Genomic DNA, 26212 nt, shown 5'->3' with positions numbered 1-26212 from the left:
CTTTTATAATAAGAGTATAATAACATGTAGGCCTGTGATAAGATCAAGGTTAGCATCCACAGCAGTGACTCAGGGGCAGAGGCTGCAAAGGTAAAAATAGAAGTTGTGAAGTCCCACAAACAAGGAAGAACTTCATCTGCCACTGGTTAGGATGGTGGCAGGAAATCAAAAATCAAATAGGTTGAAAAGAGCAACCAGTATTAATTTTGCATATGTACCTATAGCTCAAGTTTTTCTGCTGTGCAAAATTTTCCTTTTGGTGCCCATACTTTCATAGAGCTTATTATGGTTTCTTGATTCTGAGGCCACATCTTTACTGGTTTTAGCCCTGGCGTAAGACAGCGAGGCTCAAGGTTTGCTCTTATCTTCACAGCTGACTGCGGTCAACACACAAGCAAATCCTCCCAGGGCCTGCTGGAGTCTGCTGTGCTCTTAACCAGGCATGCAGCTTGCCTTTTTTCCTGCAGTAGCTTTGGGATTCGGGTTGGCAGGGTAGCTGAGCACTTCAGCATTGCACTAAGTTCTATGAAAACTTTGGGACTAGTTTTACAGCTTTCTGGCTCTTCTGGACTTGTGGAGTAATGCACAGGAGCTGGAAAATGTTTAAATACCTAGACACAAAGCAGTATAACAATATTGATGAACAACAGTTCATTTGTGATTGTTGCCATTTTGACACAGAAAACAGAGAAAATAATATCAAAAATTCTCAGGGCTCAACAATCTTTGATTTCTGAAAGAATGAAAAATGCCACATGGTTTCTTTAATAATCAAATCCCTATTAGTAAGCATATCTTTATGTAGTTTTGACACAGACTGCTTGTCACACCTTGGCAGCAGTGATCAGAAGGTGGAAAAAATATTCTGAACTTTCAGAGTGAACATTGGGATAAAAATGGAGGTATTGCTAAACCATTCAACATGAGGAAATGTTATAAGCATAAAACGTTTGATTTCTTCTCCTCTCATTAGGTTACAGATGTAGGTGAAAAACAGTTACTCACTGATAAAAGTAGAAGTCTTTTCTATGAGATACTCTGTGCTCTGGCTAGCCCGAAACGTGAGGACACACGAGGATATAGCCTGCTTGCTGAGGTGACTGAGAAATTTGCTTTTTCCCTGTTAACTGGGATAATGTGTGGATCACCAGGAGAAAGGTTAGTAAACTTGAATTCATAGTATGTTTTGGAGATACATGACAACTTACCAATATAGTCAAAATTTAAATGACATTTTTAGAAAAGGGACTTGTCTATCGTCTAGTATGTTACCTAAGTGAAAATATGTTGCACTCTGTCACAATCTTGCAAAGCACTACCTTGGCACTGTGAGCTGGTGTCACAAATAACTGGTACACTGATAGGGAGTAGCTGTGGCAATACAAGTCAGGAGATCTGGGATGTATGAATTTACCTTTAGCTCAAATATTGCCTGGAAAAGTATTCATTAATCTTACTAAGAAAATAATATGTAATTGTATGATGGAGAGCTATGTTCTAACACTTAGGTGAGAGTAAGTAACCCAAAATTTCTACTGGCATTTTGTAATTTCTGTGTGCTTGATTTTGCTCACTTGACCATTATTTTAAAATTGCTAGTTTTGTCTGCCAGTACACAATACCCTGTGGTCAGGCTAATGGGCAGGGGAAATAGGTGACTGCAGAAATAGATGACACTCTTTCGTGAGACAGGTGGTCTTAAACAGTGGGTTTCTCCCACCGTGAATCTATTAAACAACTGGTAGTTGAATTTAGGGAAAAAAAAAAACGAAACAACTTTTTTTCACTCAGAAAATCAGCATAGTTTAGATTTCTATCTCATCTTCTTTTGGAGATGTAAATTTTCTTGCCATTTCCTAAGTTGTAGGGATTATGAGGCCCATCTCAGCCAAATGACAGTAAATGGCATAAATATAAAAAATATCCTGAACAGTGTCAGAACTTGAAAGTTCAAATTCTTTATTCCAAGGTTTTTTTGCATCATCTGTTGGGAAAAAGAGGTAAAGCAAGGTCATCCATTTTAATGCCTCTCCTTCTTGTAGAGTCATCTCTACATCAAGTTATAAAGATGAGATTATGATAACCTACTTTACTACGGAGGGGTTTTGGTTGCAGGTCATGGTGAGCAAAACCCAGAAGGGAAATGGAGAAGCTGAAATGCATAATTCAGCCCCTCTTTTTTTCACAGAAACTGAAATTGTCTGTCAATTAAATGTCATAAAGCCTAAAAATGATGGAGGAATAAAATATTAATTACAAATACATTTTAGAGTCATTCCGTGAAGAATAGTGAAACTTAGTTCCACTTACCAGCCCTATTGGTTTTCCATTTCAACAGAGGGAAAAATATCCTTGACAGCTGCCCCTACATTGCAATAATGGCTCACAACTGGTTTCCTCAGCAAATCAATGGACACAGATTTGATGGAAAAGATGGGGATTCTATTCAAGTACCTGAACATTTACTAGACGTGTCTGTTGTGTTATCGCCTCCTCAAGAAGAGAACTGTGAATCTGTACAGTTCACAGAATACAGCAGTCAGCAGTGGTTCCTTACTGGAGATAAAGAACTTGCCCTGAAGAACAAGGTTTGAAGATAATGCAATTTATTTTTTCAATAAAGTATTTTAATTTAGATATTGCTCAAAACATCTTAAATGTATTTAAAATAATGTGAAGATTTTTGTGTGTATCTGATTAAAATGAGCACTGACTGTTGAATTTTAATATTAAATTTGTATTTACATTGTACGTGTTGTTTCAGGTTTTCTCTATGAGTTTGAAGGGTCGGAGTTCACACCCTTTGAAAGATAACAATGAAGTCATTTATCGGATTTATGCTACAGGAAGTCGGATTGTTCCACACAAGTCTCTATGTCTCCTCTGGAATGAAGTTGCTGAAAGGTTATTTTATTAATCTGTTTAGTTTTCCAGTTTCTACCGTGAACCTGTGAATCTGCCTGAGATGTGATAACTCCAATTAGATCATTTGCAAGTATAAAATTGATCCATTTCCTATCTGTCTTTTTTACTTAATTTTTCTGTCCTTTGTATTATTTTCCATATAATAAAATGCATAGTTATTCTAGCTGAGACATTTCTCAGACTTCCACTTTTGGCTTTTTCACCAAAATAGCATTTAGATTATGTAATGATGTGTTAGGCAATGCTGACAGGCCATAAATCCCAGAATTGCATCCCTTCATTAATATTAATAACTTTGTACTCAGTACAATTGTTATCAGACAACACTTTAAGTCCATTCTTACAAAAGTAAAGAATTAAACCTGCATCTCTGGTATTGCTTCAAGTCACTAGCTCAGAATTTTCCTAATTTGCTAATATCCACTCTTTTCTTTGGGTCTGTGAAAGACACTGTGTAAGTGAACCAAAAAAAAACCTGTTAAGGGGCAGACTAGGGATTTTTCTAGACCAGTGTCCTGTCTGCAGTGGTGGCTGAAAGTAAATGCTTAGAGAAGACTAAGATCAGGACAAGCATAAATAGTATTTCCCCTAATAGTATTTCTCCAGTGACATTATGAGCTGAATGTGATTTTGGGTATTTCATACCCCAAATGATTTGTCTACCACAGACTTGTCTAGTCTTTCATTGCACCACCCAGAATTTTAGCACAGCTTTTGACAATGAACTCTACAGGACAATTACTTCTTAACAGAAAAGCCATCACCTGTTGTTTTTTTTTAATATTGCTGCTACTAGCTTAAGTTGGTGTCTCCTGTTTTTTAGAAGAAATGGTGAACTGCTGATCATTTTTCATTCTTGTTGCTACTCATACCATTGCAAACCATGGAATAAAGTTTTCTGTATATGCTCTTCAATGCCCCATTATTCGATTAACCTGTGTCTTTCCTGTTCACACAGTATAAATGAATTTGGAGAGAATTATGTTCTGTATACTGCTGAGATTTAGTTAGTTTAGATATTATTTCATTAGACTGACTGGATTATATCCATCTGTCACTGATATAAACTATTTCTCTTCAGAAAGGAGTTGCAACAGAATTTACCTGTATGCTCTCTTTTCATCTAGACACTGTATCACTGAGCAGACATGATTTCCACTAGAAATTGCTTAGGATGTCACCCGTAGTATCCTTTTTCAAATTCAGTTCAGCAATGCTGAAAAAAAACCAAAACATGAATTTTAGTTTCAAAACAACAAATAGCAGTATAAAATTAAGTATTCTCCATAATGGGGTAAGGTATTGTGCAAGTTAAGTAACAAACTATTTGAAAAGCCAGGCAGACCTGTAAATCCTGCAGAAGTTATAAAACATGGCCACAAAAATTCTCTAGTGGAAAACAATGTTCATTGTCATATATTTACAAATTTTTTAAATCATAAAAGTAAAAAAAAGCTATATTTTAATTTCATGTAAATGTGCTGTTCTGAGAACTGCACCTGTAAGATTACACAAAACACCTCTGCAATCATTTAGAAAACTTGTTATTTCAACAATTTTCAAGCCTGCTTACCATGTAAATCACACAAGTCCATTTCCAACTTTGTGAATCTTTTGTTTTGCAGCTGGCTGTCTGATAGCGGCTTCTGCAAAGTGGTTGATGACACGTCAGACTATGTGGAATGCTCTTGTTCTCATATGTCCATTTATGCAGTTTATGCCCAAACAGATAACTTGTCTTCATACAATGAGGCTTTTTTCTCTTCCGGATTCATCTGCATTTCAGGTCAGTTGATTTAGGACGGTTTTATTCATTAATAACAACTGATGACCAGTAAGATTGACTGATTTTTAGCGATTTTAGTAACTGATGACAATTTTTTTATTTGAAGGGGTGTTGGAGGAGTGTTAACTAACTTCATGGTATTAAAGTTGACATCTGGTCTGGTATTTGCACACTGACAAATTTTGCCACTGAAAAAAAATGTCCAGCAAAGAAATATGTTTCCTTTGAGTGTTTTATTGAACCATACAAAAGAGAAATATGTCATTCATCTTGGGGAAGAAACTTAAAAATCCTAAAATCACCTGTGTCTCTAGCAGCAGTACAGTTGTCCTCTTTGTCAAATCTTTCAGGTACTTTTCTACCTAGCCCGAAAGCTCTTTGATGATTTTAGTTGTCAATTTACACTCAGGAGTGATAACTTGAGGGAGATATATTCCATATCACACATGTAGAGCTCCATTACAGTCTGCTACCTAACTGCTACCTAACATCTTCAGAGCAGCCTGAGAGTTTAACCTATAAGGATCATGACTCACTTCATTGACAGTTACGATACCATTTGCGGAAGTCCCAGAATGTCAGACAGGAAGTAGGAGATCTAAGTTTTCAACTCCGCTTGGCTTCTGAAGGAAATGGAAATTACATCTTTCACGTGGGAATCAGTTTCACTATTATGTTGCAGCCAATCCCAGATGAAAGTAAATTTTTCTTCCTGTTTTGATAGGCAGTGTGCAAGCAGGAACCATAGAGTAACAGGGTCACTGAGAAAACACGCTAAAGGGATTCTTAGTTTGACCTTAAGGCACTTAAATGGGGTTCTCGGTCTGCTCCTTGTGAGGTTTATGACTTCTATACTAGGTCATCACTGTATAAGTAACAAAAACAATGCAAGCAGCTAAATACCCTATTTATCCCCTCACAGCAAACTGCCCTAACAGACTAAAGCTAGGCTCCTTAATTGTTTTGAAACCCTGGCCATAAAAAAGAAGACAAAGGAAGAGAAGAAAACCCTCTAGTTTTCACCTACTTCATACAAATTGATTGTTTTATTTAACAATAATGAAAGACATTTTTAGCAGATAAAAATAAGCAGATTTTAAAATACGGTTCAGCTTCTAATTTAGATTGTGTTAGTGAAAGTTAAAAAAAAAGACAAACTATAATAAACAAATGTAATTACTGGTTTACAGAAAAAAAAAAGTAAATTGACAAGGCGAATATGCCATAGAATGCAAAATGCTATAGAAACTGAAGAAAAAAACAATACAAAGTAATCCAATATGCTGTAGAAACTGAAGCCAAGAGAAATATTTTCCTGAATGGGAATCAATAAAGACTTACAGATCCTTGTTCAGCACTAACTGTTTAGCCTGGTTAAGTGTTTGCCTTGAATATAACTGCAATGCCTTTCAGCTTCTTCGGCTGGTTGAAGGTGTTTCCTTACATGATTATGTATTTAAATCTAGTGATTAACAAATTGCTTTAGATTAAAGAGCTATAAAGTTATTATTTATTTCTGTAATATCTCCACCTCGGTGTGAAGAATAAAAAAAAAAAAAAAAAAAGCACAGTAGAGTGAAATAGAATATTATTATTTCTGAAGTTTTCTTATGTAGGTAGTTATATAAATATCACTAGCTAATTTTTGAAATGTTTAGAAATTATTCTTTCTGCAATGATCTACTTCATTCATATCTTACAAATACTTGTAGTTGAGCAACCAGTCTATCTCAAGAGAGAATAAAAGATCTGCCTTAAGTATCCAAATTCCTATCCTTCTTGGGGTGTGGAAGTGCACAAACAATTAACTCTAGATGAACTTCAGCAGTGTTTTCCTTAGTGGCTCAGCTTTCCCAGGGTCCTTCTTCCAAGAACTACTTACTGGTAGGCAAGGGGCCCTTCCCACTTCTGTTCATGTTCACAATGAATTAGTGAAATGAAAAGTGGTGTTATTCTTTCTGAGTACTGCTATAATAGATTTCTACACTGAATGCAGATGAAATGGCAGACTGGCTTTTAGAAGGTTATAGCTATCTCCTAAAGCAGTGCTACCCAGCTGGAGGAAATTTTTTATTTATTCATTTCTAAAAGCATTTTTGGATGCAGTAATATGAACACTAAAGAGTTGCCTTTGCTTTACATTTATTTATTATGACAATCATCCACATCATTCAGAAATTTAAAAAAAAAAAAAACTTTGCAAAAATGACTTGTTTACAATATGCAGTATTTTAGCTCCCAAGCCTTTGTAAAAGTTAAATAGATGTTAGTACTTCAGTAAAAAATTCATGAATGATCCCAGTGTGAATCAAAGTGAACATATTCTCTCTGTAAGGTTTGGGTTGGGGTTTTTTGTTTGTTTTTTAATGATCTGTACCTTGAAGAGATCCAGCATTGTTGTTGTTATCTAGCATTGTATATTAGCCTAAGCTTTAAATTTCCTTTTTCTTTTTCTTTTTTGTTTCTGTGTAGGTTTCACTTTGGCTATTATCTCCCACCTTTTCTGCACCAGGTGTGCAATGTTTGCAGCTAAACTTCTCACTCACATGATGGTTGCTTGTTTGGGTACTCAGGTAAGAAAAAAGGCTGAAGTCTCTAAGTGTAAATTAAATACATCTTTCCTTTTCCTTGCTTCCATGGCCATGTCTGAACAGACCTCCTTTTCTTTTCCATAACGTAAACATATTTGGAAAATGTAAAATTTCAACACATGATACTTATAATTAATCCAATATTCATATCCCATGTTGGGAATTCAATTGAAATTATACATTTTCTGAAAATATTTAGAGAAAATTTATGGATAATATAGCCACATGAGAAGATAGTCCTGTATGTGGAATAATAAATGTTTTGATGATGAGGTATATAATTGAGACAAAAGAGTTCCATTATTAACATCATTATTTATTAAATAGATTAATGTCAGTAATCATAAATTCTGTGGGAAAGTTTTAAGTAGTAGATGATGAAATCTCTTTTGCACTCTAGTATTTGTAGGAAGGTATAGTTATGAAAAATTTAAATAATAAAAGAGAATAAACTGTAGAAAGTCTTCCTAGTTCTCTCATACTGCTTCAAATAGTAGGTAATAGAACGTCAGCAAAACGAAGGAACATATAAAAGGAGAATATATCTCTCTGTCCTATAAAATATAGCTTCCTCAGCTTTGGTACATCTGGTAAAATGGAAAGCTATGAACAACCTTAAGTATCTTAAAATTACTCTATGGAAAGACTCCTTATGAAGGAGATTTTATGTATATTTTTAATGCTATAAAGATGATGACAATAAAAATTTAAATATATGCTGAAAGCAGAAATGCTGAGAGAATTTAAGCATATTAGCAGGCAGGTACTTAGAGGCATGTGTCATATCAGAGACATACACTGTAGATAATTGAAACAGCCCTCTGTTACCTGTAAAAGGTTAGCAACTGGCATATCTCAGACAAGCTTTTGTATACTGCCATGGTTAGTATATAATTTTATTCATGTTACCTCATGATACAGTTCTTTGTTGTACAATAGAGTGCATTGATAATGTTCATCACACAACTGGACTTAAAATATAAAGGGCACGAAAGGTCCTCACAGCACTTCTAGTGATCACTGGATACCAGCGGGTCTCTTGCATCTTAGGGTATAGAAGTATTCTGACATCTCAGTTCTTGATTTTTGAAACACATACTTAATGTTTTTTAATAGTTCTGTGTAGTTACACAGAAAGCTAGTTTGTTCCAGGGACCTGTAATGTGCATGGTTACTGTGCAGACTTAATTTGGAACACATAGCTCATAACACAGGTAAGGATTTGCATATGGTAATGTCTGAAGATTATACAAAACAAGATTGCTGAGATCTTTGCAGTGCATTTTACAGTCTAATGACAGATTTTGCAAAAGCTTCTTCTTCTTTTCCTTTGCAGTGAATGTTGAATTGTCTGTGTTTCCAGAATTGTTTGATATTTGCATATAATGGAACTATCCTTATCCATGTTGCATTCTTTCTGTCTTCAATAATTTTCCATTTCTTTGGCAATATGTTGCATTTCCATTACAGAGAAGCTTGTTTATTTTTACAGTGAGTTTCTTTTTACAGAATTATTTTCTTTTTTTCTATAAGGACTCCTTACCAGGTCTTCTGGACCCATTAAAACATCTTAATTTACACACAGAATCACACAGAATGATTGAGATAGGAAGGGGCCTCCGGAGGTCATCGTGTCCAGCCCCATGCAGGGACACCTATAGCCGGTGGCCCAGGACCATGTCTAGATGGCTTTTGAATATTCCTGAAGATGGAGACTCCACAAGCTCCCTGGGCAACCTGTTCCAGTGCTTGGTCACCCTCACAGTAAAAAAGTGTTTCCTGATGTTCGGAGGGAAGCTCCTATGCTTCAGTTTGTGCCTGTTGCCTCTGGTCCTATCACTGGGCACTACTGAACAGAGCCTGGCTCTGTCCTCCTTGCACCCTCCCTTCAGGTATTTATATAGTTTGATAAAATCCCCCTGAACCTTCTCTTCTCCAGGCTGAACAGTCCCAGTTCTCTCAGCCTCTCCTTATAGGAGATATGCTCCATCCCTTACTCATCTTGGTGGCCCATTGTTGGACTCTCTCCAGTCTGTCCCTGTCTCTCTTGTACTGGGGAGCGCAGAACTGGAGCCAGCACTCCAGGTGTGACCTCACCAGTGCTGAGCAGAGGGGAAGGATCACCTTCCTCAGCCTGCTGGGAACACTCTGCTGGATGCAGCCCAGGATACCATTGGCCTTCTTTGCAATAAGGGCACATTGCTGGTTCAACTTGGTGTCCATAAGCACTCCCAGGGCCTTTTCTGGCAAGCTGGGTGGCCTCCAGCATATATTGGTGCATTCATTCAAGCAAAGTTAGTTTGCTATTTTGACACTGATTACATAGTTAAAATCATAGAAACGTAGAATCATTTAGGTTGGAAAAGACCTTTAAGATCATCGAGTCCAACTATTAACCTAACACTGCCAAGTCCACCACCAAACCATGTCCCTAAGCACCACATCGACATGTCTTTTAAATACCTCCAGGGATGGTGACTCAACATTTCTCTTAAGTCTGTTGCATATGTTTAGACCTATTGAGTAGTTTTGGTTGGAAGCCATCTCTGAAAGCTTTCTGGTTTAAACCCCTGCTCAAAGCAAGCCCAACTTAGGTCAGGTTGTTCAGGACCCTATCCAGTTGAATTCTGAGCATCTTCAGCAATGGAGATCCCACAAGCTCTCTGGGCAACCTGGTCCAGTGTTGACTACCCATTGTGAAAAGTGTCTCCCAAGATCTAATGTAAATTTAATTTGTTGCAACTTGTATCCATTGTCTCTCATGCTGTCAATATGCATCTGCAAGAAGAGTTTGGTTCCCTCATTTTTAGGCATTTCTATGAGGTAATTTATAACAGTGGTAAGATTTCCTTCTCCCACACTCTTAAGACTGAAGAGCCCCAGGTCTTCTGTGTATTTTGTGGTCTGAATATCTTGGCGGACCTTGACTGAACTTGCTCCAGTGTGTCGGTCTCCTTCCTGTAGTGGAGATCTCAACTCTATCCAGATGTGGTCACACAAGTGCTGGAACAGAAGGAAGAATCACTTCCCTTTACCTTTTGCTAGCGTAAGTCAAACAGCAATACTAGGCTGCATTGCAACAAGGCATACTGCTGATTCATGGTCAACTTGCCATCCACCAGAAGCCCAGGTCTTCTTCTGTAGGTCTGCTGCCTTGCCATTTGCCCCCAGCCCGTGGTGTTACATGGCATTATTCTGTCACCAGCTGTATGGCTTTGCATTTCCCTTTGTTGAGCCTTGTCAGAAGTCAGCCCATTTTTCCAGCCTTGAAAAGGCTGAGTTTCCTTTAAACAACAGCCTTACAAACCACTTGCACCCAGATTTTTGGGTCCTCCTCAAACTTCCATTGTGTCTCTCTGTCCCATCATCTATGCCCAGATACTTTAAATAGTATCAGCCACTGTATCCCAACTCCTGAGGAGTGCCACTGGTGACCAGGCTCCAGCTGGACTTCATACTGTTGATCACAACCCTTCAAGCCTCATGGTGCAGGCAATTTTCCACTCACTTTATAATCCGTCTAACCAAAGCATGTCTCAGCATTTTAATGATAATACTGTGAATACCACAGAAACTGTGTCAAAGGCCTTGCTAAAGTTAAGGTAAACAACATTTGCTGCATTTGCCTAAGCAGGTCATCTCCATATGGAAGGAGACTGGGTTAGTCAGGCATGATTTTCCCTTCATAAATCTATGATGGCTGTTCCCAGCCACCCTCCTGTCCTTGCCCTAGGTACAGCTTCCAGCAGAATTTATGCTATAACTGCCCTGGGGACTGCAGTCAGGCTGGTTGGTGTATAGTACAGAGGTCTTTTTACCAAGAATTTAATGATTCATCTCTGTGCCTAAAAGTCAATCAGAAAAAAAAAAAAAATATAAAATTTTTTATAAAAATAAATTGACACCTCACCAGTATAAGTAGCATCTGTAAACATGGTATTAAAGGGTTGTTTTGGTAACTATCTGTACCTTAGGTGAAGAGTTGAGGCCTAACTTCATGTTCAAAGTTCTCAAAACCCCAAATAAATCATATGTTAAGTAGTATTCCAAATCAGAATTTGTTGCACTTTGAGGCATTACTTGTGTGATCTGCCTTGGTGCTCAGTTTTGGTCTCATTACTTCATAAGATATCATTACCATCCTTAGAGTTACTTAGCTGTAGTAGTAGTTAATGAACTTATTTACTTCTGAAGATACCCTGATTTACAGATAGAATTTTAATTCCAGGTTTTAACAAGCTGCTAAACTCATGTTCCTCCATTCTCAGTCCAGTGCTGCAGCTGCTTTGCTGTAAAATGAATGTTACTCTGTCACAAACATTTGCCAAAGAATGTATAGTCAAAGCAGGTACAGCTATAGGAAACATTTCACTTGAACAGCATATTCAACTGAAATTCAGTTTTCATGAAGGTGGTCTAAGTCAACTTATCTCCAAGATATGTATGGAAGAACCTAAACAAAGGCGTTTTTAAAGCTTGGCCTAATGGGAACTAAAAAAAAAAGTTGCTGCATTTTCTGTTAAATGTGGCTTTATTTAAATGTCATAAATATACCAGTTTTAAATTTTCATATACTGATGTACAAGCGTATTGTCAATAGTATGCCTAGTCATTCTTACCTGCTGACAATTCCAGGTTTCAAATAGTAACTCTATTGTAATCTCATCGGTTTCTTCTCAAGGTTGGGCAGGAACACAGGCATGGGCATGGGTATAGGTATAGCTGGAGACCAGCTCAGATAGAGACTAATGTCCCAGGGCTGAGCTTAAATAGAGCTGCTGGGCCTTGGATGAGAGGGTGTAGGTGGAGACTCCAGTTGGGACTGGTCAGGACCGTTAAAGTATATTAGTGCACTCAATGCCCTGACATAAAGACAGCTTCTCTCATTTTTACGTTGATCTCTAGTAAGCATTTTAAGCAGGAAGGGAGGTTTTGAATATCTTTGTTTTTCAATCTTTCTTCTTATAAGTAGAAAAAGGTTTGAGAATAAGTAAAACTATATACAAAGAAAAACTATCTGAAAGGCATATACTTCATGGGTGGAAGACATAGGAATCGTTAATGAACGAAAAGATTGCAGAAGGTAACAGATTAAGATAGAAAGGATTTTCTCCTGAGGTATAAGAGCATAAAAATGCCATTATTACCTTTCCTTACCTTCATGTACAAAAGTAATACTGAGAAGTCAGATATCTCTGGCTACTGGAATACTGTGCTTGGTTCAGGCTGCTGAAGGACTTGGAAAGTGACAAGGCTAACTTCAGCTTGGGCCCACAGGCTTTTCTGTCTGCTAGCTTTTTTTTGTTTAAATTCACTGCATTTAAACTTTTATATGAAATACTGATCTATGCAGAATAATTCTTGAGAACAGTTGCATGTGGTGTTTAAATATAGTAATTTAGTTTAATTACAGAGATACTATTTAGCACAGTTCTAAGTCCTTTTGTTATTCATCCTCAACCCCTAAAATCCATGGCTTTACTGATCTCTTTTCCTTTTGCCATGTAATTAGTCTGCAAGTTTAGGACAAAACTTTTGAAAGAGGATTTTAGCAGGGTAAGTGCTTAGCTAGTTAGCTAGCTTGGAGAGGAAGTAAAGACAGCTTGGCAGCAGCTGTTGAAGGAAAGAAAGTGGCTTTAAGGCAGAGTGAAAAGAGGAGGGATATGTTTGACAAGGGTGAACTGAACTACTGTGCTAGCTGTGCTGAACAGCTGAAGGAAAATCTTTATACGGTTACTTGTGTTGTGATATGTTGGCATATGTTCTGCCTAGAGAAAGCTAGCCTGATTAGGAAGCCTAAGTTTAACAGATAAGTCTAAATAGAAGATGTTTATATAGCTATACCCACCTACAAGTATTTGGACAGTATACATATGATTAGATATTTACAATACAGTTAAAAGTTTTGTGGTTTTGCTAATCAGTGACTCTATATGAGAGAAGTTATTTAAGACAGTTTTAACTGAGAACTTAATACGTGAAAATCAGCATTTAATAATTCCTAGTTTAAATACAAGGAAAATGTTAATACTTTGCACTTTTATCTAGTAATATTTAGCTGGTAGTAGACAGTGGACTCGTATCTGTTAGATCTCAAATGACTCTAGAGAATGAAGGAAGCTGGTGTTTCTGTGTGCTGTTGTATTTTTACCAGAAAAAAAACCTAAGAAGCTTTTCAGGTTATCTCCCTTGTTTTATACATACATGAATAATTAGTTTTCCTCTAATATCTGCACTGCATGTTTATTAGGCTGTAGTATTTTTTATTGTTGTTGCTAGCACTGCACTAGTTACTATTATCTGTAGATGGCAGTCAAACCTTTTCAGCACATTGCTCAGAGATTTGCTAATTCAAGACTGTGCCTGCTTTGTGGTTGCTCACAATAATTCGTTACTCTGTCAGTGATGGGGAATGGTGATTCACAATATTCGATCTTCATTTCATTCTTGGAGTGTCTAGAGCTTCCAGCATTAATGGAGCATTTGTAAAGCATTCAAGAACGGATGTTTCACCAAGTGTTTGGTGAAACTCATTGGAAAGACATAAAAAGCTAGATATTTGTTAAACGTTTCTTATTCCTTTCCATTCTGATATTTACTCAGAGAATCATGATGTCTCCAACAAACATTATTTCTTGAATCAGTACTTAGTCATAGTACTTTGTTTGTTTGTTTAACCAGCATGTTACAAGTTCATGCAACAATACCTTAAATGTACAAGGGAAAAAATTACTGGGCTGAGATTTTCAGGTTTGGAGTAAATTGAGGTGAAGATTTGTGTATTTGAAAAATTAAACTATAATGAGAACATACTTCACAGTGTGTCAGTACAGTAATACTAATGTCTCAGTACAGTAATACTAATCAATAAAATTCTCCTTTTCAAAAAAATATAAACCTAGATTGCAATCTTAATAGGAACCATTGCTTATGGCTCCGTGCTTTGCCTGGGAATTCCCAGGCAGAAATACATGAATAAGTACTTTGTACGTGGCTTCTGCATGTATACTCAGCTTGATGCATCTTGTCCACATTAAATTTCAGTGTGGATGCATAGGCCATTTCCACAGCACATGCTGAGTATTGCAAATGACATGGACATGTGCTAAGTTCTCCATTTAGATTTTTCGTGTGTGTGCTGCTGAGCTGCTCTGTATATGTGCAGTAGCTATGTCTCTGGAATATTTGAACATTCCCAATCTGTTTACAGCAATAATTGTGTACAAATGGCCTGCTATTGTTCTGGCCAGCAATGCAAAATTAAAGTCTAATGGTCAAATAGAAAAAAAGGCATATGAGGAACTGTCATCCTATTTTTCTCAAACAGTAAGTGTATATTTTCTAATTTAACCAGTCCTCAAGCTACAGTAGCACTTAGCATCATCATCCATCACTGTAATATCTGTAATAATTACCAGGCTGGCAAGTGAAATTCATCCTACCATTGACTTTGATAGAAATGCATGATGATTTATACTTACTATGTTTAACTGTTTGAAAGCTGTGCGTTATTCAACCTGAGCAGAAATACAAACATACAAGTCAGTTATGTTTTTTAAGAACAAATTGTGCAAACAATCCTAGTTTAAAAAAATTGTTAAACATTTATTTGAAAATTATAAACTGCAGCCTTGCTAGAATTGTTGTTTTATTATTTGGACTTACTCAGATTTGGAGTAAGATTGAAAACACAATTCTGCCAGAACTAAGATAAATTTTTAAAATGTGATGAAATCTCCAAGAGATGGTGAAGGAGCAGGATATGAATGAATGATCATGTCGCTTCTGCCTTTGTATAGAAGTGAAACTTCTGCATTAACTGTGAAATGTTGCTTCTGCTGTTTTGTTAATCTTAACCCTTCTCTTCTGAAATAGATGAATTCTCAGTTTCCCCCATACATAATCAAAACCCCAAAGAAATTGTCATATATACCTGGATAGGGGGAGCTTGCAAAGCATATTCCAGGATGAGGTGGGTAGAGTGATCCTCTGGTACCATTCCCACAGGGGCAGCTATGCCAGTGAGTGATTGAGTCCCTGCCTCCCTTCTGGCAGTAGAGAGAAGGCTTCATGTCAATTCAGTCCTCCCTTATGGTAAGCCTGCACTTTTTATTCAGCTGATGGGAAATACTAATTAAAGGGCTATTTCTGAAGGAGCCTGATGCAGGGCTTCACTAAACTCTCTGTCCATTTGAAATATGAAACTCTTATGGAATAGGAAACAACAAATATTTTTATGCATTACTCTACAGTTAGAGCCCAGTTGCCCAGGGTGAGGGAATTTGCTTTATAAAACCTAATTGTCTTTGAGGACAACTAGGCCTGAGATTTCCTTGCTCTGATTTACTTGCTGTAGCTGACAGCAGTAAATAATGCTGAACATGGTACCATCGGCCCTTCATGAGGCTCAGCAACACATAAGGTTTGACAGGGCACAGAGGAAACAAAAGAGAACTGGACCCAGTGATCCAGAATTGGTGCCCACTCTAGAAATTCAGCTCCATGTTAATGTGTTTTATCCTGTTACTCTTCAATGTGAAGTGTTTCAGTAAGAAGAATGATGAGTAGTAGGTAGTCTTCTTCCACCCTTAATGTCAGTGTTCCTATCTTTGGGATAATAATGTCTAAAAATTCTCATTTAAAGAAGGAGAGATTCTACAGGTGTTCTTAATGGAAAGTGGAAAAGATTTCCATTTCTATTAGAGGAATATTGTAACTTATTCAATAAAACTGGACATTCTTTGTGTTTTGGATTATTTGATATCATTAAATTGATCAGAACTTTTCTCAAATGAGTACTCAGCCATTAACTCCTTAGGTGGGATATCACAATGGATAGATTTCTTAAGGATGTTATGCAATCTCTCTGTCCCTGCATGACTTCTGTTAAGACAATTGTGGAATATTCCATTCATCCTGGGTAAGTGAAGTTTCCATAGGATAGGCAGATTTTCCTGCTAAGCCTTTTGATGTCATATTCCTAATAAAGGAAGACAGCCCTTCTGGTAATCATTTGATCTCACAGGAATAAGTAAATATTCTTGCAAGTCCTGCTTACATTACTTCCACAGAGGCTGGGATCACACTCAAGAATCAGCATTAGACTTCAGTTGATACCACAATTTAATTAGCTGATCAAATACAAGAATGACAATTGTTTTTTCCAGCAACTTTGTCTCTATTTACAGGGAATTTTCATTTTGTAGTAGAAGGGTAGAAAAATTAGTTTAAATTGCTGCATCTCTGTTAAAATTAGAGTTCTGTACAGCATAGCTAGCTAAGACATTTGTTGGTGATGTCAGAAGGGAAAGACGCATCAATGTTTGTGTAGGTAAGCTGCTTTCACCAGTTCCTCACATGACTTTGTGTGATCACAGTAAATAAATGTTACTTGCTTTGCAACAACAGTCATGCTGTTCCAGGGTATGAGATGTATATTCCCTAGTCCTGCTGATAACATGTTCCAGTATAATACAACATGTAGTGATTTCTTGGAATCTCACCTAATTTCTTTGTTACCTTTGCAAGAAGAATTAGCACCTAAACCTTTCCTCCCATTGACTATGTTAGTAGGTTTCATGCTGAATTAGTTAATTACTTATTAGCTGATTTTAGTCATTCCCACCAAGTCAGAGCACAGTGTTAAGTTCACACAGCTTCTTTCAGAAGCAGTTTCAACCTAGTGATAAGTAGAACTATTGGGGGATTAGTTTACATAAAAGACAATTTCATAGTACAGTAATCTAAATTTAATGCTTTTATAGCAGAGCAATACAGTTTTATGATCAGTAAGGCTCTGAGGGCCCATCTCTGTTACATTATGTTGCTACTTGTGAGTCTGCAATATCCAAGAAGAATCAGGTAGTCAAAGCTGGAGCTAATCAGGGTTTTGTAGTAGAAGAAATTATCATTTATCTCCAGATGTCAGTGACTTTATAAGATATATTGATCATATATATACACACACATTTTAAATAAGTCTATAAAGTATCCTCAGGTGACAGATAAGGTGTATGAGGTCATTTAGAATCAGAAGGTCAAGAAACCCTTATCTCAAGCAGTGGGGCACCCTATCATCAACATAGGTATTACACATAATATAATGGTGAGGAAGCACTGTTCCCATAATACAACAAGCAGTTCGTTGCCCTGATCACCTAAACATCATGTGAGGAACAGGGAAGAGTAGCTTACCCACAGGAACCTTATTGCAGCATCTTTCCCTTTTTTCCAGTAGAGGGAGTTCCATCAGATGTCAAATTGCTGTGTTTCTGAAAGGCTTGATATAAACATGATGCCATCTGCAGATAGTTAAAGCTAAAGCTCAGCCAAAAGTAAAAGGCAATGCAGATGACGTAAGAGCGGATCTTTAAGGTCTCAGTCTAGGCAGTGTGGAGATGTAGCAGCAGCTGAAATACCTCTGTTCCATGAAAAGAGGGCAAGAAGAAGTGGTCTAGTAGTCATGGCCAGGTGATGAGGCATGTAAGAAATAAATCTGAAATACTCATATAATTTAAATTTTATGTAACATTTTTTCATCAACCAACACAGGATTTTGGTCTCTCACTGATAACTTATCACTGCGGCAGTACCCGTATATTTCTACTTTTGCTATTCATAAGGATAATGTTACTTTACCTCCCTTGTTCACTTTTCTGATGTTGAGTCACCATGTAGTGTTAATGCACAGGCTGTTAGTATCTTCTTATAGATTATCTGCTAGTGTTTGCCAAAACTCAGATATATGAGCAATACTATAACATATGTTAGAATGCTGTTACATTATCTCACACCTCCTGTCCTCATTGCAAACAGTCAAATGTTCTGTTTATCACTTTAAAGTATAAGAGTATGAGATTTCTATCAGCTAATGCCTTCCAGCTCTTTTTTCATTATACCCTATTTTTTCCCAACATCACAAACAGTTGGGGACCACACACAGAGAGGAATAGACGGCAACATTCCCAGGTTGCCTATTCATTGCTTTTCTCTGTATCTTACTGTGAAGCAGGTTATACTGCTGCCTTTCTTTGCTTCATGCTTTTCATTGTAATTTTTCAACTCTTACTCCCATTTTCTGCCTCCTTTCTTCCTCTCCCTTTGTTCTGTCCACTCATGCATGCCATTCTGCTTTAATGAAAAGGTAGATATCTATTAATTCTCCTAATTAGTAAATCTCCCATTGCTCGTTTCCCTGCTAAAGGCTTTCCTCAGCCCTGTCTTGATGGAGAGAACCTCAGCAGTTGCTGTTACCCATAAATTCAGGCCCTAGCAACAGCTGTGCAGTGTTAATCTGAAGTTTCCAAAACATTCTTAACTTAGCTTATCTTTTGGAGGAAGAAATCCATAGGCTTTCATGAACAATAGTACCTCAATGGTTTTCCTTTACAGCTAATTAAATTATGCTAACCGTTGAAAGTTTAGCTTCTGTTTTTACTCCACTGCTGTCACTTTGTTTGCTTACTTCCATGTGCAAGAACATGTGCAAAAGTATTTTAAAAGGGTCTTTTTGTTTCCATTTTTGGCAGTTTTCTCATGACCTACATCTTCATATCTTCCAGGCAGCTCATGTTCCATACACAGTAGATTAACAAGTCCTTTTCAAAGCTTAATTGGATTAATTATTGATATACATGAAACCAGAGCCTGACCTTGCCAGATTCATACAGGAAGTGTAGTTTTAAACATATTGGGGTCCTGATTGCATTTGAAAATAACTGAATAAGATTTTCATAAATACCAGCTTACTAATGATTACAGTTAACTGTGATTAAATACATTTGTATAATTTTTGATAGTTTAGTCAGCGGGCTATAGTAGAATTTTATACACTGGTGGAAGGGATTTTGTTCACGTGGTGATTTTTTCCAGTTGTATAGAAAGCACCTTTTGAAAATAACACTATGTGGATTTATGAGAATCAACAAACAGGTCATAGCACAAAGACCAGACAAACTGTTCATTTTGGTTATTCTTTTATTGTCCCATGTAGGTCATGTCAGTATTTTGTACTAGATAAAATATGATTTGAAACAAAGACACTAATAAAAATGTAGATCTGAACAGACTCTGAAGAATGACCATGAAAACCATAAATGCTGGGAATGATGGTGAATGATCAGTGAAATAATTAATGAAGAGTTTGGGCTGTATATTAGGCAGAGGGAGAAACCAGGACCATATGAAGTATGTGTTCATGTGCAGAAAACAAAAAGGACTGATTGTGTTCAGTCATGAAAAAGGCTTAAAAACCATGATGGTTGATCATAGACTATACTATATTTCCATAGTTCCATTTTATTGGTAATCTTTTTTTATGGTAACAGATTTGGAAATTGAAGCAATCTAAAAGGTTACTTGCATAAGAGGGCCTCATGTAACAAAATTGCGAAGTATATGACCCGATCATGTCACCTACTTCAAAACGTTGCACAAAGCAGTTCAAACCCACTGACGTGCTATTTTGATGGGAAGCCAGTCATTGAAGATACATCATATGTCAAATTCTGCTCAGTTCTTTCTAAATTAATAGCTAGGCAGCTGGTGGACAATCATTCATTCAAAGAAAATGAAGGAACCAGGAAAGCTCTTTTTGGAATAAGATAGATGAAAGAATAGAAACAACTTCCAAAACACAAGGCATGTGCATCAGTAGAAATTAAGTTGTGTGCCTGGAGCATTTGCTGGGTATGATAGAATTTTATGTGTCTCTAGGAGAGAAGAGAGAGGGCAATAAGCAAACATAAGTTGATTAACTACTTTGTTTTACTTCACAGCTGGAATGGGATAGGAATCTTCCCTTAGTTAATAATTGTGGGTCAGCGGGCCTGAAGTAACTTGGAAAGCATAGGAATTTGAAGTCTTAAGATTGGCTGTCTGTGAGTAAACAAACAGAATTGAATCAAATGAACACGCAGACATATCATCATTTACCCAGGGATATGAAATGTCTGCTCCACCCAAAGGATGGGTTTTCTGATGAAAATGGTGCCCCCCACCAATATTTATCCCTAGTCCTTGCACAGATAGAGTCCAAAGACGTACAGCATTTTACTGTGTCCTGCAGCAGCTTTAGACAGATACTGCTCTAGTCCGTGGTCTGATTGAGAGCTGCATGTTCCAGCCAGTCCAAGCATAGATTTTTTACCACTTTATAGAAGCAGGTGGCAAACAGGGGACATCATACAAATGTTTTCACTATGTTATACGAGGTGAAGCAGATCCTCCTTACATGTGCTTTTAGGGTGATTGTACTCTACAGTGTCCTGGTTCAAAATCAGGAAAACTCAGCCTTGAAAGTAAGTTAGGAAATAATTTCTCTTTTTGAGACAAAAAAAAATTTCTAAAACAATAACTGAAGCCCTGGTTCATGATAGGTGACCTCTTTTTTTAGTATGTTCCCACAATGAGAACAAAGCTGGGAAGAGAGGGATCATGAAGTCATACAATGTAAATGTGTCCTATGAAGATATATCAGTCCTCTAAATCTAACATACACAGGTATTTTATCTTTCCACCACCTCTTTCATAGGTGTGCATGATTCAGCACAAAATAAGTGAGACGAAGATACAGAAATATATAGCTGAAAAGTGTAGATACAGAACTGTCTGTTCTATGTAAATTCACACTTAAAAGTGGCTCATAGTTACTGCTCTTTGTTACTTCCAAAGTATTTTTAAAATATTGCAAATTGTGCTTGAGTATAATCTGTGATCTAGATACAGTAGTGTACTTCAATTAGAGACAATTACATGAACATTTTCAAAAGGTCTCCACAGGAGATAAAAGACTGAGCTCTGTAACAAAATCTATCCTCACATTAAATCATGCTCTTTAATTGGTGCAGATCCTTGCAGTCTCTTACCTTGGAGCAGAGTTTTGGGTAGATGAGTGCTTAATGTGTTCCTAAACCCCCATCTTAGTGACTGCCAAGTCATTAATTCATTGTGATACACAGAGTTCTACCCTTGACGTGGGACAGGTTAAAGTGATCTTCATATATTAATCTTTATATTTTGTATAAACATGCGCCTTGCCTTCTACTTTATGCAGACCAATGTAGGGCATTAATACTTCGCAGCTCATTACTAACTTTTAGCTGAGATCAGACATGATGGCAACTAATCATTTCAGGATAATTATTAGTTTGGGTGTCTCAGCTTCCCAACTTTGAAGAACAAAAGCTTTCAGGATATATTTGATAGTAAATGCTATGTATTGTTAAAATATGTTTTGCTAACATTGGACTGGTTTCTTAAGGCCTTGCATAAGTGTGGTTTCACTGGAAAAGGAATGAAATAGAAGCAAATAAGGAAGTTGGGTGAAATGGTGTTCACCTTGTGACTCGTAAGTCTAAAGCATTAGATCTTCAGCCACCTTCTGTGTTATAAAATCCTACGAATTAGTGATGGAAAAGTCACATTTATCTTCCTCTACCTATGTGAAATTTTTCCTCCATAATGTACTCTTTGTTGTGTTTATTTAATAGTTTTAAATTAATTTAGCTTTGATGCTTCTAGCATTTAGATTGTAAGCTTTCTTTGTTCTGTGCCTGTATGCTCAGAACTACTAAACAGATAAAATCAAAGGTGAACTTGATCTTAATTGTACTAATAGATCATTCCTGACATAGGAAGAAAATGTAAGGCTACGCTGATCTTCTGCTTAGAAGCATGAATGGAAAACATGTCTTTTTATCACAAGTACAAATAAGAAGTAACTCCTTTGAATTCCAGTGATAGCCGTGGACTGAGCCTGCAGCTCAGCTGGCTTGCTCTGGCTGGTAGCAGGAGTCACTGGGAATTTCCCACCAAACCCTCACTCTCTTGTTGCCTGGAAGATTTTCCTTCAGATTTATAATAAACTTTTACTAAGCTCAGCCTAGTTTAGAGGCCCAGCAAGTAGACATTGTAAAATAAAAAAAAAATGTGATAATAGACCTCTCTGAAGGCAACTGTTCACAGCTGTCAGTTTTAACATCCTGCTGCACCACGTGACACTCATCCACATGCACAGAGCTGTGGTAACTTTCACAGCATTTACTTTAGATCTTTCAGGTTTAATTTTTTATCTTTATATTGAGACCACTCACTTTCAGAGGCAGAAACACAACATACCACTTTGCCGATCAAACAGTCTGCCCAAAGGCATGTATCATTCTTTCCTCCAGCTTTCACAATGGCAAGTGTCCTTACTAAGCTTCACTACGGGAAAGAGCACCTTCAGAAACTTTGTCTGGAAATGCTGAGATGCACAGGTGTTATTAGTGAGCCTGATAAATGTCAGATTCCAGTTGATAGTCTGTTTGTCAAAGGAAAAAAGAAGCAGTTTATTTTTCTAACCTCTGGAATTACTGACACGTTATCTTCAAAATGTTACAATATTCTACAGGATTCTGCTAACATTTAGCTATGTATCGCACAACAGTTGTTCCCTTTTCAAAATTAACTGCCTAATTAGTTAATATAGTTTTACAAAATTGGAAACATTTTTTTTATAAAGCAAAACCAAATTGACGTGAGCTTTTATTTTTCAGTAGTTCATTGTCCACTTAATTAGTCCATAGTTGTGTACACGTTGCTTACTTTTAGTTTCATTAGTTTATGAAGTGCTGCAGTATTTGTGATGCTTACAATGTGCTAAACATTATAACAGAGATTTGAAGAAGAGAACTCACCTGAGGAGTTTTTAGTATAAAGAATCCACTTTGGCTTTAGCTCCAGCAGATGTCTTTCCTGCCTGAAGTTTCCACTGAACATTGCATCGTATTACCCTTGCAGAATATTTTAAATTGCTGAGGCTTGTTGATTGACATATATATGACTCCAACTTTGGAGGTCATCACTTGCCGTCAGTGATGAAAATGTAAGCATTATAGCTTCACTCGGCTTATTTCATATTCCTTCACAATTTAGTCTTAAATTGACCACAAGAAGTTGTAGGGATGTTGTCCTAACATGCACTGAATGATCTTGGATGCTAAATAATCCTAGGTAGGTCCATTACTTAGACAATCTGGTATATCACACAACCATAGTCAAACACTGAGGGAACACCAAACTACAGAAAAGAAATGCTTTGTAAGACTTCTTTTGGTACCATCCTAATTTTTGAGCTACTATACAGGTAAAGAGTTGAAGTTGTAGCATAGTAGCTAGCTTTCAACCAAGGTTCAAAATTATGCTTTCAAAACCTCAGATGAATTTATTACATTTATTTAAAGGGAGAGAGGCATAATTTTTAAATAGGATTGCAGTACTGTAGATTAAAATAGGTGGGTAGATTCCCTGTAATTTAATTTTCAGCATTTCTAGTCTGAAACAAAGGGAGCTGGGGTGCATTCTCAAGTCGGGCTTGACATTCTGCTTTCTAATATTGTTTCATGCCCGCTTGTCAAGACTTTCAACTAAGCATTGCAGATTATTTTCATCAAATGAAAGAAACAAATTCATGAGGTTAAGAATAGGCCCTTGTTTGATAATTACAAACTAATATGCTTTCAATAATCTAGCAAATTATGAGCTGTCATTTACCCACTAATAAAGTGGGTTTTGTTAAAATAGAATGAGATAGATGGATTAATTGTGGTACATGCGCAAAAATAAATGATTTGCTAGGTCACATTGTTGAACACCATTTTTAATATAGCTGGTGCTTTCTAAGATTTACAAAGCTTTGTGGAGTAGCTTTCTATGACAGACGGTACTGTTCAGAAAATTCAGTTCCAAGCTTAATCCCACTGCTGAGCTCTGGTTTGCTAAGTTTCAGTCAGAGAGAGTTGAATATTTACCCTGAACTGACTGTATAATAACAGTAGTAGCCTAAGGGGTAGGCCTTGCCCTGAAATGTTTGGTCTTCAAAATACTCTGAGAATGATAACAGGGAAAATATATTTAACAAGGGGAGTGATAAATTTACTGTCCCACTGAACAGATCAGCAGTATGTAAAAAGCAAATGGATTTTATCCAAAGACTATTTCATCCTACAGGTGTTGATGAACTTGGGCTAGGCCCATGTAATTGGTTTTTGTTCTATGTGATATTAACATATTACTCCCCTGTCGTGGTTTAACCCCAGCTGGCAACTCAGCCCCATGCAGCCTCTCGCTCACTCCCCTCTGGTGGGATGGGGGAGAGAATCGGAAAAAAGGTAAAACTCATGGGTTGAGGTAAAGACAATTTAACAGGTAAAGCAAAAGCCATGTGCACTAGCAAAGCAAAACAAGGAATTCACTCAGCACTTCCCACGGGCAGGCAGGAGTTCAGCCACCTCCAGGAAAGCAGGGCTCCATCACGCCTAACCGTGACTTGGGAAGACAAACGCCATCACTCCGAACGTCCCCCCTTCCTTCTTCTTCTTCCCCAGCTTTCTATGCTGAGCATGACGTCCTATGGCATGGGATATCCCTTGGGTCAGCTGGGGTCAGCTGTCCCGGCTGTGTCCCCTCCCAACTCCTTGTGCCCCCCAGCCTGCTCGCTGGTGGGGTGGGGGGAGAAGCAGAAAAGCCCTTGGCTCTGTGCAAGCACTGCTCGGCAATAACTAACACGTCCCTGTGTTAATAACGCTGTTTCCAATGCAAATCCAAAACATAGCCCCATACCAGCTACTATAAAGAAAAAAACTCTGCCCCAGCCAAAACCAGCACACCCCTCCAGCCATTTGGACTGGGTATCTACAGTAAAACTTTCCGTGTTTCACTAAAACACCTATCCATCAGTGTTGATAATACAGCCATATCCTAGATCAAATTTACAGAGCTTCGCCAGTCTGTGTGGAATTTTTCATATTATATTCTAGATGAGGCTTTTTTCTTTCATTGTTTAAAACCTGTGTGGTCAGAGAAATACGGGGAGAATATATTACTTGATGTTGTCCCTATTTTTACTTAGCTGCTGAAATATCCCTTCTAACTTTTGTAGGTGTGGAGCCACAGATATGGAGTAGGTTAAAGAATAAATGTGCTTTTAATATATCCTTCTGCTTTCACCAGAGTTTAAACAAGCCTGGAAGTCTGTTCAAAATATGAAAAAGTTCTTTAGATCTATGTTATCATTTGAAAAAAAAAATACCACGTCTTCTGTCTTCAAAGTTGACTGCCCTTTTCTCAAGGTACTGAGGTTTCTTTCTCTCTAAGCCCAAGGAAAGAGCCTGCTATTTGTTTATTTTAAGGGTGAGGAGGTGGGTATTTTTTTTGCTTTGGCAGACTTTCTTATGTTGGTATAGGTCATCAATGTAGCACTTAGTGATTCTCAATCCACTTTGGGAATGGGGAGCTTTTTCCCCTGTGTGATAATATTCTCATCAATTTTGGCCTTGTCATTTTTTGTTATTCTTTGTTTCACATTTCTCTGTAAAGTGATAAAAGTTGTGACTCCATATGTTGTCAGTGGGCCACTTCTTCTCTTTCTGTGTTTTTGCTGGTATTTGTTCCAACAGCAAATCTGTCCCTGAAAGTTCCTTCTATCATGTAGTTCTTTGGGCCAGTGCTTAGTAATATTTGAGGTGACTTAAGCAGAGCTATGAACAGAGAGCGAGTTTGACCCAAATACAGCTGCTGAGTAGGTGTGCATCATGGTAGAAATTAACTGGTCATTAATGGACAAATCATAGAACAGAATCACAGAATAATTAGGACTGGAGGACCTCTAGAGATCATGTAGTCCAACTCCTTGCTCAAAGATCTCCATTCAAATGAAAAAATATATGAAGAACTGTGTAGTTTATATTTCATTCTGATCAAACAAGTATATAAGTGGCTTGTTTCTTGTGCTTCTAGTATTTCTAGATGGATTTAAAATTCAAAACAGGATTTGGAGAGTTTTTTCTTGATATAACTCAGATTGTCCCAAATTATAAATCAAAAGCTTCCCATTGAAATGGATCATAATTAAACAATAGTCTAAATGCTC

At 37.2% G+C, this 26212-nt stretch overlaps 1 protein-coding gene across 4 annotated transcripts in view; it reads left to right on the top strand.

Moving 5' to 3' along the window:
* The window catches only part of ADGRV1 (adhesion G protein-coupled receptor V1), a 297036-nt gene that overhangs the window by 127370 nt on the left and 143454 nt on the right, over positions 1-26212 (top strand). For all 4 annotated transcript variants that reach the window (XM_030004616.2, XM_030004613.2, XM_030004614.2 and 1 more), the window contains 5 exons: positions 974-1158; positions 2339-2588; positions 2765-2904; positions 4551-4711; positions 7184-7284. In XM_030004616.2, coding sequence (XP_029860476.1) covers positions 974-1158; positions 2339-2588; positions 2765-2904; positions 4551-4711; positions 7184-7284 — 837 coding nt within the window. The remainder of the gene's footprint in view (positions 1-973; positions 1159-2338; positions 2589-2764; positions 2905-4550; positions 4712-7183; positions 7285-26212) is intronic.

Source organism: Aquila chrysaetos, chromosome Z, assembly GCF_900496995.4.
Source record: "Aquila chrysaetos chrysaetos chromosome Z, bAquChr1.4, whole genome shotgun sequence".
NCBI lineage: Eukaryota > Metazoa > Chordata > Aves > Accipitriformes > Accipitridae > Aquila > Aquila chrysaetos.
Note: the sequence above shows the minus strand (reverse complement) of the source record. Positions and strands in the feature narration are given on the sequence as shown.